General features: G+C 38.3%; 1 protein-coding gene across 2 annotated transcripts in view; it reads left to right on the forward strand.

Annotated features, from left to right (window-relative positions):
- COMMD10 (COMM domain containing 10) overlaps positions 1 to 17,647 on the forward strand; it is a 216,456-nt gene that overhangs the window by 24,607 nt on the left and 174,202 nt on the right. For both annotated transcript variants that reach the window (XM_043975541.1, XM_043975542.1), the window contains exon 5: positions 9,659 to 9,769. In XM_043975541.1, the coding sequence (XP_043831476.1) occupies positions 9,659 to 9,769 (111 nt within the window). The remainder of the gene's footprint in view (positions 1 to 9,658; positions 9,770 to 17,647) is intronic.

Raw genomic sequence — 17,647 nt, forward strand, 5'->3', positions numbered from 1 at the left:
TTGAGAGTAGGGACTTTCACCCCTTCTATATCTGCAGAGTTTAGCAAGATGCCTGGCACATAGTAGGCACTTATAAGTGTTTATTGATAGATTGATTTATCATTGAATAAAGATCTCACATTTAGCATACCAACAGTTGAAATGAAATTTTTGGAGGGTCCAAAAATTGTGTGATTCTTAGTACCTTCAGTTTTCCTTCTCACCACTCTGCTACTGTCACTGCATATGTGGAAGGGGTTTCACAACACTGAGACCAATTTTTATTTTTTATTAGTTTCGGGGTTAACATGGCCAGAGGAAAAATTTTCAGGTAGTCAGCATAACAGTAATATTCTCTTCGTTATTAGCTAGGTTGTTCCTTGGAAAATTGATTCCTTCTGCTTCTGGGGCCAGTGTGGTAGGAATTACCAGAAGTTGTGCTCCAATGGCATGGCTTTCAAGAACCCAAAGTCACCTCCATGAGAGTTGAGGCATCTATATTAGGACTCTAGAGAACTTTCAGCTTTATTTTGTATTAAATAAGTTTTTGTAGGCTGGTCTGGGAATTTGACTGACATTTTAAACATTGTTTCTATGGGACAATACTTTCTGGCTTTCAAAAAACCAAGTTGAGAAATCAGTTTTTAGAACACAGTCTATATTAGGTTGAAAATTTCTTCTTACCAAGCATAAAATGTTGTATTAATGAATATATGATATAGGTAGCAGTGTAGAGAAGGGTACTGGGAAGGAGCTGGGCATTAAAAAGATAGGTAGGGGAAGCTAGGTGTTGCAGTGGATAGAGCACTGGCCCTGGAGTCAGGAGGACCTGAGTTCAAATTTGGCCTCAGACACTTAACACTTACTGGCTGTGTGACCCTGGGCAAGTCACTTAACCCCAATTGCCTAACACCCACCCCCCCCCCTCCAAAAAAAAAGGATAGGTAGATGATCATTTTTCTGGTATGTATGTTAGCTTCCTGATTTGTGATTTCTAAAATAGGAAATAATTTTATTTTATTGTTATTTTATTGATTTATTGAATATTTATTGAATTTTCTTTTAATGAGCTATGTCTTTGTCCAGTTTCTTAGTCTCAATATTTGCTAACAGTTAAGCAACTAGAGTTTTAGAAATGGACTCATAACGGAATCAAAATGTTTAAGGAAGCAGTTGAAGCTTTCATGATATATTTTTTTGCCATACATCTTCTTACATTTTGTACAGAATATTGTGTAAACTTCATAACATTCAAGGATTTGGTGTAGTTTAAAGATTACTAGGTTGGAAGTAGGGAGACTTGAATTCCAGCTGGGACTCTTGTCACTAATTCAGAATGTCACCTTGAATAAGTCACTTTTACCTCTTTAGGTTTCAGTTACATGATCTATAAAATTGAGAGTGTTGGAATAGGCTTTTTCCAGCTCTAAAATTGTTTTTGACAAGAGTTTAAAGAAATATGGATAGGTCTCCTTTTGAACTTTATTTTTCCAGTTTTTAAGATTTTATCTTGTGATAGAGTTGACCTTTATTTGTTGGAAGGGAGGAGGAAATTGCAAAACAATTTTGGTTATAAATTTTTGACTTTTTTATCTTAAGTTGTAAACGGTATATGATAATTAGAGTGATAATGAATTCATTACCATTTTAAACTGACATTATAACTAACAGTTTCTCAGAGGAATGTGTTACCTCAAGTTATAAAAGTGAGATGAGCTATGACACACCCTATAAACCAAGGTTGAAAGATATTAACACTCTGAGGGACTTATCATATTATTTTTGCTGTTAATAAGACCTAGAGTGTTGATTAACTCCAAAGAGCATCACCTTTCTGAATTGCAATATGAATAGAAGAGTAACATTTAAATTCTTAGCTATTTTATTATACAGAAATGTTTGTGGCCAGTACATTATTCATATTAAATAGAAGCACATTTTGTGTAATAAGGCCCAACTTGACATTGGATTCTTTTTTTTTTTTTTCTTCCCTGAATGCAGTTGATAATGTTGAGGACCGTTTCATTTACCTCACAGTTACAAGTGAGGAAAAAGTGTTCCGAGTACTAATCTGATGACTTTTCCTTGATTAATATTGGGATCGTTCTTTAAAAAACACCTTCCTACTTCATATGTTGTTTCTGCCAATTTCTTCTAGTCATAAAGTACGGGAAAAGGATTTAGAATTTTTCAAACATGTCATGTTATACCAATGCCATTTGTTTTTGTATCACATGTATGTTCCAAATACCCCTATCCTTATCATTGGAACCTTTTACCCTGACCTTGTAGCGCCAAAAAATAGTTGAAAAAAAAAGTGAGAGGAATAGTATTTCCTATGGAAAGCACTCACAACTGTAACTAGCTTGCTAAGAGAAACTAAGTACATTCAGTCATTAATCTTTTATAAAGACAGAATTGGTCATAATATTTAACCTGAATTCTGATGTCTTTTAGTTTTTTTCATTTATCTTATTATGTCATTGTGTATATTATTCTCTTGGTTTTACTTTCCTCATTGTGCATTAGTTCCTACAGGTCTTACCATGTTTCTCTGAATTCTTCATAGTTATTATTAGTTATGATCAATGATATTCCATAGTTTTCATATGCCATAATTTGTTCAACCTACATTTGTTCTATTATCACAAATTGATGGGCATTACCTTTGTTTTCCATTTTATGCTATCATAAAAAAGCGTTGCTATTACTGTTTTAATTATAGGAGACCTTTCCCTTGTCTTTGAATTCCTTGTCCATTAGGGTATCACTAATTTGTCCATGAGTGAAATCATTGGGTCAAGGGGATGCATTAATCAAATGTGGTCTTTCTCCTGATGGCTTGCAGAACTTGTTTTTTAAGTGAATTGTTAAATTTAATCACTATGTGTCTTGGAGTTGTAGCTTCGTATATTTTCCTGGAGGAGATGTGTGAATTCTTTCAGTTGGAATTTCATTTTCTACATTCAAAAGTTCTGTGCAGTTCTCTATTATTTCATTATGGTGTTAACATTTTTTGTTTTGTCATGTTCTTCTGGGAGACCTATGATTTTTAAGTTGTCTTTGCATCCTATCTTTGAGCTATAGGTGCACAGTGAGCATATTTTCTTTTCTTTTCTTTTTTTGTGGAGCATTGAGGGTTAAGTGACTTGTCGAGGGTCACGCAGCTAGTAAGTGTCAAGTGTCTGAGGCTGGATTTGAACTCAGGTCCTCCTGAATCCAGGGCCAGTGCTTTATCCACTGTGCCACCTAGCTGTCCCTAAACAATAAATACTTTTTTTTTTTTTGAAGCAGTCAGGATTAAGTGACTTGCCCAGGGTCACACAGCTAGTGTCCAAGGCTAGATTTGAACTCAAGCTATCTTGTCTTCAGGACCAGTGCTCTATCTACAGCACCATTTAGCTGTGTAGCATATTTTCTTTTAATGTTCTTGTTTTTTTTCTTCTCTTATTCTAGGTTGCCCTTTACTTCTGTGTATTTGCATTCCCAATCTCTTGTTCTCTATTTTGTTTCTTTGGTGAGGCTTGATATTGCAGATTCAAGTTCACTGTTCTGTTCATTATTTTTGGTGTGCAGGACACAACTTTTGCTCTCATAATCCTCATTTTTCATTTAAACTACTCAGGAACAACATATTATGGTTCCATGTTCTCTTTAAATTTTATAGGATCCTCTATCTCTTCAAGTGTTGGATCATTTTCCTTTATTGTGTAGCATTTATTCATACATGCCTGATCTCATTAACTAGATTTGGGGGCCATATTTCCTTTCTGTTGTTATTGTTTTTCCCTTTGATTTATCTGTTTATATTTGAGGTCTGAGGTGTTTTTTTCTCCTAAAGTCTTTGGGATTTTTAATCTCCACTCCACTTCCCCTTATTTTCCTTATCACTCACTTCTTGACTCTCTCTCCTCTGATTGTAGTTTCCTTGGGGGCTGGATCTCAAAGCATCTCAGCTTCCTCCCGCACATGGCAGTTCATGATTCACCAGTCTAGGTCTCTGCCCCAACTGACTTTTGGGTGGTCAGACCTGGCCCCAGCAGGATGTTGCACTCTTGCCTCGCACTTGATGGAGTGTCAATCAGCCCTTCCCCAACTCTCTATTCTCCCCTTCCCATGCTGCCTTTTCCTCTTTGTGTGACCTATCCCACTTCCTCTGTTCTTCACTTCTCTGGCCTGGCACCAACAGTTCAGGGCCTGTTTTCCCTGGCACTGCCATTTCAGACCTTCGTAGAAACTGATGCTTCTGGGTTGCCTCCCCTGGAAAGATTTTGCTCCTTAAGGGCTGTGACTAACCTGGCTGTTAAGATCTGAGCAAAATTCCACATTCTGGAGCAAGGTCTCTATGACACTGGAAAACAGGAGGGAGAACTGAGCTATGGGGGTCTACTAAGGTCTGCTAGTGAAACTTTGCTGCTGGTACCATAGGAGATTGGGGAGAGGTGCTGAGTGAGGTTGGGTCAGTAAATGTGTGTGTGTGTGTGTGTGTGTGTGTGTATGTATGTTGTTTTTAACAGTCTTGTATTCTGGATGTGCTAGACCTTAGAGAGAGCTGAAATGGCTTTATCTTTGGTATCTAATTTATGTTTTGGAGAGGTTTGAGAGGTCATAGGGATTGGAAAAAATGTGTAGTCAGCTAGCTTGTTGCTTGTGTGCTCTGCAAGCCCTGTCCATCCTTTTGTTTGTTTTTTGTTGTTTTGGTGGGGCAATGGGGGTTAAGTGACTTGCCCAGGGTCACAAAGCTAGTAAGTGTCAAGTGTCTGAGGCTGGATTTGAACTCAGGTCCTCCTGAATCCAGGGCCAGCGCTTTAACCACTGCGCCATCTAGCTGCCCCTCCTGTCAATCCTTTTAATGGTATTTTCCTTGTATTGGTGTTATATGGTTAAAGGTCATGGGACATTACAGTCTCTGGAGGATTGAAAAAGAATATCATCCAGAGGACAATGAATACTGTGTGATTGGTAAAGGTAGGCTATAACACATCATAAACAGGAAGATCTGGAGAAAAAAATTTTTGTCAAAAATCACATGATTCAAAAAGAAGATTGGTGGGAATGTGGTGAGAGGAAAGGATAGTTGATATATCTTTTGGTATCTTTCTGATGTCACAGGAAAGTGAGAAAAATCTCTAGCGTTTGGTTAAACTGCCTGTAGCAAATATCTAAATAGGAGGATATAGATAGGAATTATAGAAGTTTTCATAGGTTAACCCTAACCCTCAGTACTTCAAATGATTTCAGATCTCTTGATTATGAATACTAACTTCACTGACAGAGTCTAAAATCTGTCTGTGTCTTTTTTGTGTACGGTTTCATGATTTGCTGTGGCTGAAAAGGATCCATCAGCACTTGCACTCTAAGGAGGTATTAGAGCAGGGCATTCATCTAAGTATTATGATAATTGTATTTATACGGAGGAGGTAATGGAATGTGGGGTAGAAAGAACAGAGGCATAGCATACTTGGATGTCAGCAAGGCATTTGAGATCTCTCATTATATCCTAGGGGATAAGGCGAAGATATGTAGGCTAGCTAATAGGACAGGTAGATAGATTTAGAAATGATTAAATGACTATACCCAGGGGCAGCTAGGTGGTGCAGTGTATAGAGCACTAGCCCTGGATTCAGGAGGACCTGAGTTCAAATCCGGCCTCAGATACTTAACACTTACTAGCTGTGTGACCCTGGGCAAGTCACTTAACCCCAATTGCCTCACCAAAAAAAAAAAAAGACTATACCCAAAGAACAGTGAATAATGGTTAGAGATGAACCTGAGGATCAATGATTAATAGTTAGAGACCTTTAGTATAATGCCCCAGGGATCTTTCCTTGACTCTGTTCTGTTTAATATCATTATCAATACCCTTCATACAGCTTAAATAGATAAACTTAAAGTTTTACATTTGTATTAAAAATAAACTCCACAACTACAAGACTGAGGAGGCATGGCTAAACTGCAGTGAAAGAGATCTGGGGTTTTTAGTGTACTGTGTATGACTCTATGCCTCAGGAGTAAGATATGACAGTGAAACAAGATAGTTGGATTTTTTTGGGGGGGCACCTGTGCTTTCATTGGGAAGAGGTCAGACGTTTGAAGGATTGGCATGTGGATGAGGGATTAGATTTATTTGGTGTAGCTCAAGGTGGCAGAACTAGCACTAATGGGAGGAAGAGGCAGGGAGGCAAATTTCTCCTCTATGTAAGGGAAAATTTCATAACATTTAGAGCCTTCCAGAAGTGGAAAGGGATTGCCTTAATAACCTAATGAATACCTCAAAACTGGATCTGAGGTTGGCTAGATAACAAGTTGAAAGAGTGAGAGGGACTTTCTGCTCAATTGGTGGTTAGATTGACCACTGAGGTCAATATACATACATGCTCATTTTTTGGGGGGAAAAGTATTAGTAGCTGGGAGGATCAGGAATGGCTTTTTGTAGAAGCTCATTCTTGAACTTCTTGAAGTAGAAGGAAAGATTATAAGAGATGGAGGTGAAGAGACATGGCTTTTCAGCCTATGCAGAGGTAAGGAGATGTAATAGCGTGTGTGAGGAACTTCTAGAAAGATAGTTTAACTTGACTGGAGGGTATGTAAAAGGTACTTGTACAGTAAAGCTGGAAAGGTAAGTGGAAACCAGGCTATAAAGGACTTTCCCCCCCCCCCCCTTTTTTTTTTTTTTTAGTGAGGCAATTGGGGTTAAGTGACTTGCCCAGGGTCACACAGCTAGTAAGTGTGTGTTAAGTGTCTGAGGCCGAATTTGAACTCAGGTACTTCTGACTCCAGGGCCGGTCCTCCATCCACTGCGCCACCTAGCTGCCCCCTATAAATGACTTTAAATGCTAAACAAACGCATTTTTATTTGACCAAATGGATATCACTGAAGGTTATTGAGTAGTGGGATTCTGTGGTCAGATCTGTGATTTAGGAAAATCAGCTTGATGACTGTGAGGAGTATGGATTGGATTGGGGGAGAGACTTCTGAGGAGGGGTGGCCAATCAGAAGACTACTGCAGTAGTCCAGACAAGAAGTACTGGAGGCCAGAAATAGGGTAGTTATTGCATGAGGAGAAGGGGACAGCTGGGAGAGACATTGTAGAGGTAGACATGAGAAGACTGAGCGACTGATTGGATATGTTTTATGACTTTGGGTAAGTCCTATAACTTTTTTCAGCACCAATTTTCTCTTATGTAAAATAGGTTATTATACATGGCCTATATGCTCTCTCAGGTGTAACATATCTTGTCTTTATTTCAAGGAAATATTGTAGTATAGTAGGAGTCTGAAGACCTGGCTTCAGGTCATGTCTCTGACAATTACCATGTATGTGATGATGGGCAGAACGTATGAACTTGCTTATCTTCATGTGCAAATCTATAGGGTTGGACTAGATGACCCCTATGATCTCTTCTACCTTTCTTTGATGTTACTAGCATAATAGCGGTCAAACCAGTCTTGTAAAAATACACATGGGTGTTGAATAAATGCTTTTTGATGATTACAATGACATATTGCATCAAGAATTGTCCCAGGCAGCAGAAATATGCTAGCATGTGTTTATTGAATGTGTGTAGTATGTGGTTACTCAGAAAAAGCTGTGGGTTGGTTTCTTGGGCTATTGTACATCCGTGATAAAGATCAGTACATCAAGGGTCCTTATTTAAAATGTTCCATTTAATTGATTTTTAGCCTGTGGTATTTGATTATGTCTGTGCAACATCTCCCTCCTTTTTACCCCCTAGTCTCTAAAAGGTACTGTGCTAGAGTCAGGGCTGTAGCTTTGGTTTCTCATCCAATTATTATCTTTAAAAAGAAAATACTTTGTTTTGGCTTTCTGTTACTACTTTAATTTCCAATTGTTTAGCAATCCTTTTAAAGTTAAGTAATTAGTACATTGGTCAATCTGAAATTGTCATGATAGTGTCATTCTTACCAGTGTCATTACATAGTTTTATATTTTTGTTACTCATTCATATAGTAAAATATTTAAATGGCATTTCACAAAATTTTCTAATGCATTTTGGTCCTTAGAACTTTAAAAAGTGAATACGAGGGGCAGCTAGGTGCCACAGTGGATAGAGCACCGGCCCTGGAGTCAGGAGGACCTGAGTTCAAATCTGGCCTCAGACACTTAACACTTACTAGCTGTGTGACCCTGGGCAAGTCACTTAATCCCAATTGCCTATTTTAAAAAACAAAACAAAACAAAACAAACAAACAAACAAAAAAGTGAATACCAGACCTTAAATTGATTTTGACATTGCAGGAGTTAGTAAGTTAGCAAGTTTAGTCAAGACAAACTCATACCTTTTGATATATTAAGAAAAAAAATTGAACAATCATACTTTTACTTTTTCATGGTCTACCTTACCTCAGAAGTATATTTATATTCCATGGAAAAAGAATAAGTTTGTGTTATTAAAAACTAATGTAGGGGCAGCTAGGTGGCGCAGTGGATAGAGCACCAGCCCTGGAGTCAGGAGTACCTGAGTTCAAATCCAGCCTCAGACACTTAACACACACTTACTAGCTGTGTGATCCTGGGCAAGTCACTTAACCCCAATTGCCTCACTAAAAAAAACACCCCCCCCCCAAAAAAAAACCCAACAAAAAACAACTAATGTAGTGGCAGCTAGGTGGTGCAGTAGATAAAGCACCAGCCCTGGATTCAGGAGTACCTGAGTTCAAATGCAGCCTCAGAAACTTGATGCTTACTAGCTGTGTGACCCTGGGCAAGTCACTTAACCCCAATTGCCTCACTAAAACCCCCCCCCCCCAAAAAAAAAAAAACCCCAACAAAAAACAACTAATGTAGTGGCAGCTAGGTGGTGCAGTAGATAAAGCACCAGCCCTGGATTCAGGAGTACCTGAGTTCAAATGCAGCCTCAGAAACTTGATGCTTACTAGCTGTGTGACCCTGGGCAAGTCACTTAACCCCCATTGCCCTGCAAAAAACCAAACCAAAACCAAACCAAACCAATCCAAAAAAACCCTAATGTTATGGGGTAGCATTGTTGACTGTTATATTTTCTGGCATCCTCTAAAACTTGTTTGTTAAACCAGCTAAACATAACAGTACTCAGACCTGTTATTTGCTTACCGAAGTCACTGAAATGTCTTTAAAATGCTTTGAACTTATCAGAGAAAGGAATTAATGCCACAGAGTAATTAATTGCCTTTCTTATATGTTTTTCTTCAGTCTCTCAACTGTTATTTAAAAAATTACTTTATTGATGCATTTTTACATTATTGCCACCTGCCTATAACCCTTCTCCCATAGAAACTTACCATATAACAAAGGACAGGTTAATAAAGCAGACACATCAATGGCCCTGTCTGACAACTGGTGACACAGTTCTGTACAGAAGCTCTCTACCAAGAGAAGGGAGGCAGATTTCCTTATGTCTTCTGGAGTTATTTGGGCCACTGCAATAGAATCATTATTTTTTAGAATTAACCATCGAATTTTCCTGACTCTGATAGACATGACAAAACCCCAAAATTGTCAATAGAAGGAGAATTGTAGGATATGAATATTGAAGAAAACTCAAGGCTGATGGAAGAATAGCCTCCTTGGCTACTCTTGTTCTTTCCTATGAAGGGGTCTGTGCTTAAAGTGGGATGGTTTTTTTGGTTTTTTTGCTTCTGCACCACCTGATTTCCATCTGTATTTGTCTGTTGTAGCTTGAGACAATTGGATGGCAGCTTAACCTTCAAATGGCTCAGTCTAATCAAGCCAAGCTGAAGTCTCCTCAAGCTGTGTTAGAACTCGGAGTGAGCAATGAAGATTCAAAGGTAAGGGAACTGTTTCTGGGGGACCTGAGTGCACTGTGTTCCTTTAGGCCCAGACTACAGTTGGGGCTTTGTGGATGTATCATCTGTCTCACTACTGCAATATCTGAAGGGAAAAGTTAAAAGCAGATAATTTAAAATCAGAGGACATGGATTCGTAGCAAATGAGTGTGTCTTTATTTACACAAAATAGGCTTTGGAGGAATTTGTAAAAGAAATTTGGTACTTTTTAATATTTCTTTGAAAGGTTATTTTCTTTTGTAGATAGATGTCTTTTTGGATGGAAAATTTCTGATTAAATTCTATAATAGGAAGAAATTGTGGAAAAGGTCATAGATTACTTCTTATATTTAAATGTTTGCAATAGTTTTATAAAAATTGTCTTGGGGGCACACATGCCAAGGAATGAATATCACTCATCATAAATTGTGACAGTGATCTGAATTGTATTTTAAGGTCCTGTGGCTTTTAAAATATTCTCTGTTCTTTGCAAAATGTGGCACTTAGCACTATGCCTGGCACATAGCAAGTGCTTCATAAATGTTTATTGACTTGCTGACAAAATAAAAACTTGGATTTGAGTTTACAAATATATTGAGCTCCACAATGCTCCCTTTTAGTACAAGTTTGATATGATTTATCAAGAACATCAGATGGTTTTTAGATGTGACACTAATGCAAAGTGCCAAAGAAATGTTAATGAACAGTTTATAAATTATCACTGAAAAGTTTCCTAAGGTAATGATTCAAGCTGCTTACATGAGGCCTCTTCACCCAGAGGAAATCAGGGTGGATAGGGTAAAGGGTAAGGGTGAGGACATGAGGGTGGAGACAGGTAAAATATCTGTAGAAGAACTCCTGAGTTTAACGTTATGTAATGTTATCAATAAGCATTTATTAAATCCACATCATATGCTAGCCATTGTGCTAATCAAGAAAGGCAAAAACCATGATTCCTGCTCTCAAGGACAGTCACCAAATTCTTGTGGGAGGGGCGAGAAAACATTCAAAATAATATGTACATACAAGATATATGCACTTGTGGTGGGAGGGGAAAGGGTAGCAGCAAAGACTTCTTTCAGAAGGTGGGAACTGAGACTTGAAGGATGTTAGAGAAAACAGTAGGCAGAGGTAAGGAGGGGTTTAGGACTGGAGATACACATCTGGGAATCATCCATATAGAGATGATGATAGCATCTGAACCCAATGGGAGAGGATTAGATTTCCAAGTGAGATAATATAGAAGAAGAAGAGAAGAGATCCCAAGGCAGACATTTGGGGAACATCCATGGTTAGTATGTGCACCCTGGATGAAGAACCAGTGGAAGAAACTGAGAAAGAATGGTTAGATGGAAATGGAAAAGAATGGAAAGAATGGAAAAGAAGGAAGAAAGGAAGGAAGAAAGGAAGGGAGGAAGGGAGAGAGGAAGGGAGGGAGAAATAAGGGAGAACAATATCATGAGAACCTGGAGAGGATAGAGTTTCCAGAAGAGGGGGATCAATAGTGTCAAATACTGCAGAGAGATCAACTAGCATGAGGATTGAGAAAAGGCCTCTAGATTTCACAATGATCATTTGTGGCTTTGGAGAGAGAGTTTTAGTCAAAAGATGAAATCAAAAGCTGGATTGCAGAGGGTTCATAACTGAGTGAGAGGAGAAGTGGGGTAGCTTTCTCAAGAAGTTTAAGTTGAAGGATGCAGGATGGTAGGTGGTAGGGATGCTGGAATACAGTGAGGAGTCTTTGAGTATGTAGGAGAGGTGGGCGTGTTTGTAGGCAGAACAGAAGAAGCCAGTTGATAGGGAGAAATTGAAGGGTAGAAAGAATGTGAGAATGATTGGGGCATTCTGCTGAAAAAGATGGGATGCTGTGGAATGTGTATCAAGTGTTTTCCTTGACCAGGAGAAAGATGATGTATCCATGATTGGGATATCCAAAGGCACCTAATCTTTGTTTACCCCAGGCTAGCTCATTAACAAGAGGCTCCAGCTTCCTTTGTCTAACTCATTATAAAATGACATATACTTCAACATTTGTTGACCTTTTAGGTGTTAGGCAATATTCTCTTTTTTTTTTTTTTTTGCGGGGCAATTGGGGTTAAGTGACTTGCCCAGGGTCACACAGCTAGTAAGTGTTAAGTGTCTGAGGCTGGATTTGAACTCAGGTACTCCTGAATCCAAGGCCGGTGCTCTATCCACTGTGCCACCTAGCTGCCCCCAATATTCTCTTAATAGAACTGACCTCCTCAGAGCATTTCTATTTGCCTGGCTTTATTTTCCTGAGCTAGACAAAATTGTGGACCCAGTGGGTGCCAGCAAAACAGGACAGAATGCACGTGTCTTCCTGTCCTTCTTGTTTGAATTGACTATGGCCACGTGATTTTTGCTTTATTTAGTGAACACTGTAGTTAGGTCAACTGAGTAGTACTTTGGTAGGCTTTATGTCATTTCCTTGAAATCTTGTATCTTTATTGTTTTTGAATATTTTTCCCAATTACATGTCAAAACAATTTTTAACATTTGTTTTTTAAAATTTTGAGCTCCAAATTCTCTCCCTCTTTCTATTCCCCCCTCAGACAGTAAACAATTTGATATAGGTTATACATGTTCAGTCACCATACTTCCATATTAGTCATATTGTGAAAGAAAACACAGACCAAAAAAAAAAATCAACCTACCACATACACACAAAATGAAAAATAGTATACTTTGATCTGCATTCAGACTCCATCAGTTCTTTCTCTGGAGGTGGAGAGCACTTTTAATCATGAATCCTTTGGAGTTGTCTTGAATCATTGTATTTCTGAGAATAGCTCAGTCATTCATAGTTCATCATCATACAATATTGCTGTTACTGTGTACACTGTTCTGGTTCTGCTCACTTCACTTTGCATTGATTCATGTAAGTCTACGTTTTTCTGATATTGTCCTGCTTGTCATTTTTTATAGCACAGTAATGAAATCTTATATATGATTGTTTGAATGACTGAAATGCCTATTTCAAATGTCTATGAAAGGTAATTATCATATTTCTTTCATTATAATTGAAGAACTCAAAAATTTTTATAAGTGAAGAGGAGAAGAAAATTTATAATTCCATCTAGTTGAAAGTTTTGCTTTTAAGTGGCCTATTACAATTCTGTATAGGTAAGAACTTACTTCATTTTAACATAGTGTGTTAATTCATGCCACTACTTAATAGTCCTTAATCTAAGCATAGTTATCTTTTGGTTTAAATCAAATTTACCACTGGATTTTTTCCCCCTTATCCACTTACCCTTTCTTGTTCCCTTCCTCTTCCCTTGCATAGCTTTTCTTTTCTTTTGACTAAAATTTCCACGTATATGCCTGCTCGAATTTGGGGAAAGAAATAAGTACCTAAACTTCTTCCTTTTCCCCCTCCCCCCTCCTTTTATTTTTATTTATTTATTTATTTTTTTACCAAGGTGAGGATATCAGCAATAGAAATATTCCTTTGGCTAACACAACTTGTTTGTCCTTCATTCTCGAAGAGGACCAAGACACCGGGGTGATGTCATGACTTGCAGTGAGTTGGATTTAAGTGAGGGAGGACTGTGCAAAAGTCACCAGCCTCGCTCTTCTCCAGAGCCATCTGGGTCTGGTGGCAAGATATATATCAGGATGACTAGTGATGACCCCGGATGCGTAAGGCCATTGGGGTTAAGTGACTTGCCTAGGGTCACACAGATAGTACATGTCTGAGGTGAGATTTGAATTCAGGTCCTCCCAACTTTAGGACCAGTGCTCTATCCACTGTGCCACCTAACTGACCCTTAACTAATGCCACACTTGCCTATATGATCTTGGGGTGCTCTGTAAGCCTAAGGAGCCAAGAATTTTGTATGTTTCTAATGTTCTTCATGTAATTGACAATCTTCTGCAATTATGTACAGCAGGTGAATGCCAACTTGCATCTCATTGTGGAGCAATTTGATGTTTCATGGGCAGGGGAAATAATTGTGAAACACTCTTCTTATTGCAGTCTTGGGTTACCTTGTAGGGCCAGCCATATTCATCTCCTAGCCTCACTTGGTCCTCTCCCCAAAATGTCTTTTTCTGGTTGTGCTTTTAGGCATCTAAATAATGCATAGGTTTTGTTTTAAGTGGGATGGCTATGTTTTTGTCTATATTGTCTCCAAAGGGGGGCCATTGAATGAACTCAGAGGGAAGTCCCTCAAAAGGGGAGAGAGTAGTAGTAGGAGAAGTCACATCCTATCCTTTTTGTAATAGCCTATTCTAGGGCTTCTCTCCAACACAACTAACTACAGAACCCCCTTCATCCATTATTGCTCAACACTTCTCCACTTTACCCAATGCTGGCTCCCTGTGGCTATATGAGGCTTTGGCATCCCTCATGATGGTTATCATCTAACTGATACCCAGGAATCTGTAGCAGTTATGCAGGCAAAATTCCCTGTCCCCCAGATCAGGCCTGGCTATGGTAGGTGCCCCTTGGCAGGGGGACTCTGCTCCCAGGCAGTGGTCAGTGAATAAGACCCATCTTCCCCAACCTTTTCATTTTTGGCAGGAAAGAGTGAATTATTCAGGATAAATAGGCATGGTCGTGTTATGATCTTTATTGAAGATCTCATTACATTGTCTTTCTCCCCAAGCCTATCCCTTTTTTTGAACTTAACTATTTTTGTCAAAATCACTGCAATCCTTCTAGTTACACAGCTTTGCAATCTTTCTGTCATTCTTCACTGCTCACTTCCCTTCATCCTACACATCTAGTCAGTTGTAAAATCTTGTCTTTTTTATCTCTACAAAATCTCTCACATCTGACCTCTTCTCAACACTCATGTATCTACTACCATCCTAATTCAGGCCTCACCAGCTTTCATTTGGCCCATTGCAATAAGTCTCCTTGCTTCAAAACTCTCCCCTCTCTAAGTTATTCTCCACATTGCTGCCAAAGTAATTTTCCTAAAGTGCAGGTCTAACCATGTCACTCCCCTACTCAGTAAGCTGCAGTGGCTCCTTACTGATTTCAGAATCAAATATTATTCAATTTCATTTAAAATTTTTACTTTTTGTTTTAGTTTTATAATAGGCATAATTATTAGTACAACAGCGCATGCATGTCTTGTACCCCCCGGGCTGTCCTCTTCCTCTTTCCCCAATGCACATTTTTACTTGAAGGTTGGGCCCCTTAGATAGCATCTACTACCTTGTGTAGAAGGGTACCTTGTGGATCTATACTCCTAAAACTATAGCTTACAAGCCCCAACAGTGAGCTTATTTTCAGTAAATACACGATTAACATAAAACAAAGACATTTAATTAGATGGCGTAGTAATAACAGTATTTATGAAGTATCCCCCTCCATACATTTAGAGGACTCATTCTCCCACAGATGTACAGAGCACCAGTGGGAAAAGGGTTGGGTCTTCCAGTGGGTACACACTTAGAGTATAGTGTTAGTGAGGCACACATGTAGAATGCATATATAGCTAAGAGAACCATAGCTCAAGTCTTACAGGGCTTTTATGTCCTTTTTCTTCTTGTGGAGTCCTTAAGCTACTTCCCCTGTTAGATACAAACTCTCCATGAGGTATGTTGCTCAGCGGTGGCCCTTGGGTTTGCTCTCTCCCAACAGTTCCATTCTCAGTTGCTGGGGCTAGTTTGCTCCCTAACTCATTGTCAGCTTTCTTCTCTGCTGCCATAGGGCACAATCCTTGAAGCTGCTTTCTTTCAGCTATTCCTTAAAGTCTCTTGAACTTTGCCGGTCATGGTTTCCTACTGTAGTTCCACTCTTCTACTGGTGGGACAGGGAGGAGAGAAAATCCTCTTCTACCCTGATTCCCTCTCTTAGAGGTCCAGGGGTCACGCTCCACGGTGCTGTTCTCTGCCTCAACTTTTAAATTATCTCAGGGCTGGCAGGCTTGTCTTTATAGGGACCTGGGGTATGTTTACTTAGCCAAACTCAAATTCCCTTCCAATTCAATCAGACAACTTTCTCCATACTTCATAAAGGTATGACAGGGCACAGACAAGTATTTGAACTTTGTTAGCATATTTATATCCCCTTTCCTTGCTTATCTTCTTAACTCTGTGTATACATGGAAAACAAAAACTCCCCTCCCCCATGCAAATATAACTTAAAAAGAAATAAATATATATTCAGATTTTATGCTCAAAATGTTATTTTGCCAATGGGGTATATAATCAGCAAGGTTGGGAGACCACTAGCTTAATGTACCCATTTAAAAAAATGATGCAGTTAGAAATCTCAGTTGTCTTGAGAATCAGAGCTTATAGAAATCCAATAACAAAACACATTTTAAGAAATAAGAATGATTTAAATAATTGAAAGGTTATTCATTTGTTCATTGTGGGGTCACACTGATATAATAAAAATGGCTATAATGCCTAAATTAACAAATAGGTTTTGTACTATACCACTCAAATATCAAGGAGATACTTTATAAATAGGGATAGGGACTGGACTTGTGATTTCATTGATAAAGGGAATTTTGGAGTCAGGAAAATCATCCATATCACGTAGGTTGGTACCTTCTCTATAATTTATAGTCTTAGAGAATTGCCTAGAGCGTGAGAGATTAAAGAGACTCTCTCAAAGTCACACATCCATACTGTCAGAGGATGGACTTGAACCTAGGTCTCTGAGTCTAGTTCTTCATCCACTATACAATACTATTTCTATATAGAGCTAGAAAAAACAAACACAAAATTCATTTGGAGAGGAACACAAGGTCTAGAATCTTAAGAGAAATAATGAGAAAAAAAAGGGAAATGGGAGAACAGTACTTCCAGACCTAAACTTATACTATAAAGCAGTGATCATTAAAACTCTTTATTACTGATTAAAAAATACTGAAAAGCAGGTCAGTGCAGGAGGCCTGGTAAGGAAGAATTAGAAAATTGTTCAGTTTTCAATAAGCCTGAGAACTTAAATTATTTGGGGAATAATTTCCCACTTGATAAAAACTGCTGGGAAAACTGGAATGCAGTTTGGCAGAAGTTAGGTTTAGATCAACATCTTAAACCATATGTCATTAATGAACCCAAAGTGAGTGTGTAATCTGAATATTCAAGTTCACAAATAAAAAATTTAGAAAAGAACCAGAGCATATGCCTTTCACAACTTATAGCAAAACATGGCAATTCTTAACTAGACAAGAAACAGGCAGTCACAAAAGATGAAATAGTTAAATTCAGTTACATGAAATAGCAAAAGCTTTTGCACAAACAGTGCGGCTGGGATCAGAAGGGAAGCTGTTGAGGGGAAGGGGGATTTCTGTAGAAAAAATCTCTCATAGAGGTCTTAAAGTCCAGATAAATAAGGAACAAACACATTTACATATGACTAAAAGCCATTTCCCATTTGGCAAGTAGTAAAGGAATATGAGCAAGTGATTATTCACAGAATTGAAAACTATTAAAGAGTCATATTATTTATTATTACTAAGAGAAATACAAGTCAAAATTACCTTTCAGTTTCTCCCAGCAAATTGACAAAGATGTCACAATTTGGGAATAGTCAGTGTTGGAGAGATTGTAGAAAGACAGGTATACTAATACACTATTGGTGGAGTTGTGGATCAGCCTGACCATTCTGAAAAACATTTTGGAATCATTCTAAGAAAATTATTAAAAAAGTCCATACTCTGATTTAGAGAAAGCACTGCTAGGCTTTTATCACAAAGAGGTCAAAGAGGGAAAGGTCTCATGTGTATAAAAATAATTATAGTAACTCTTTTTGTTGTTTCAGAACATTGGAAACAAAGTACATGGCCATCATTTAGGGAACAATTTAGCAAATTGTGGTACATGAATTTATACATCTATATTATTGCACTGTAACAAACGATGAATATGGAGAATTCAGAAATTCATGGG

The sequence above is a fragment of the Dromiciops gliroides genome, chromosome 1 (genome assembly GCF_019393635.1).
Source record: "Dromiciops gliroides isolate mDroGli1 chromosome 1, mDroGli1.pri, whole genome shotgun sequence".
NCBI classification, from domain to species: domain Eukaryota; kingdom Metazoa; phylum Chordata; class Mammalia; order Microbiotheria; family Microbiotheriidae; genus Dromiciops; species Dromiciops gliroides.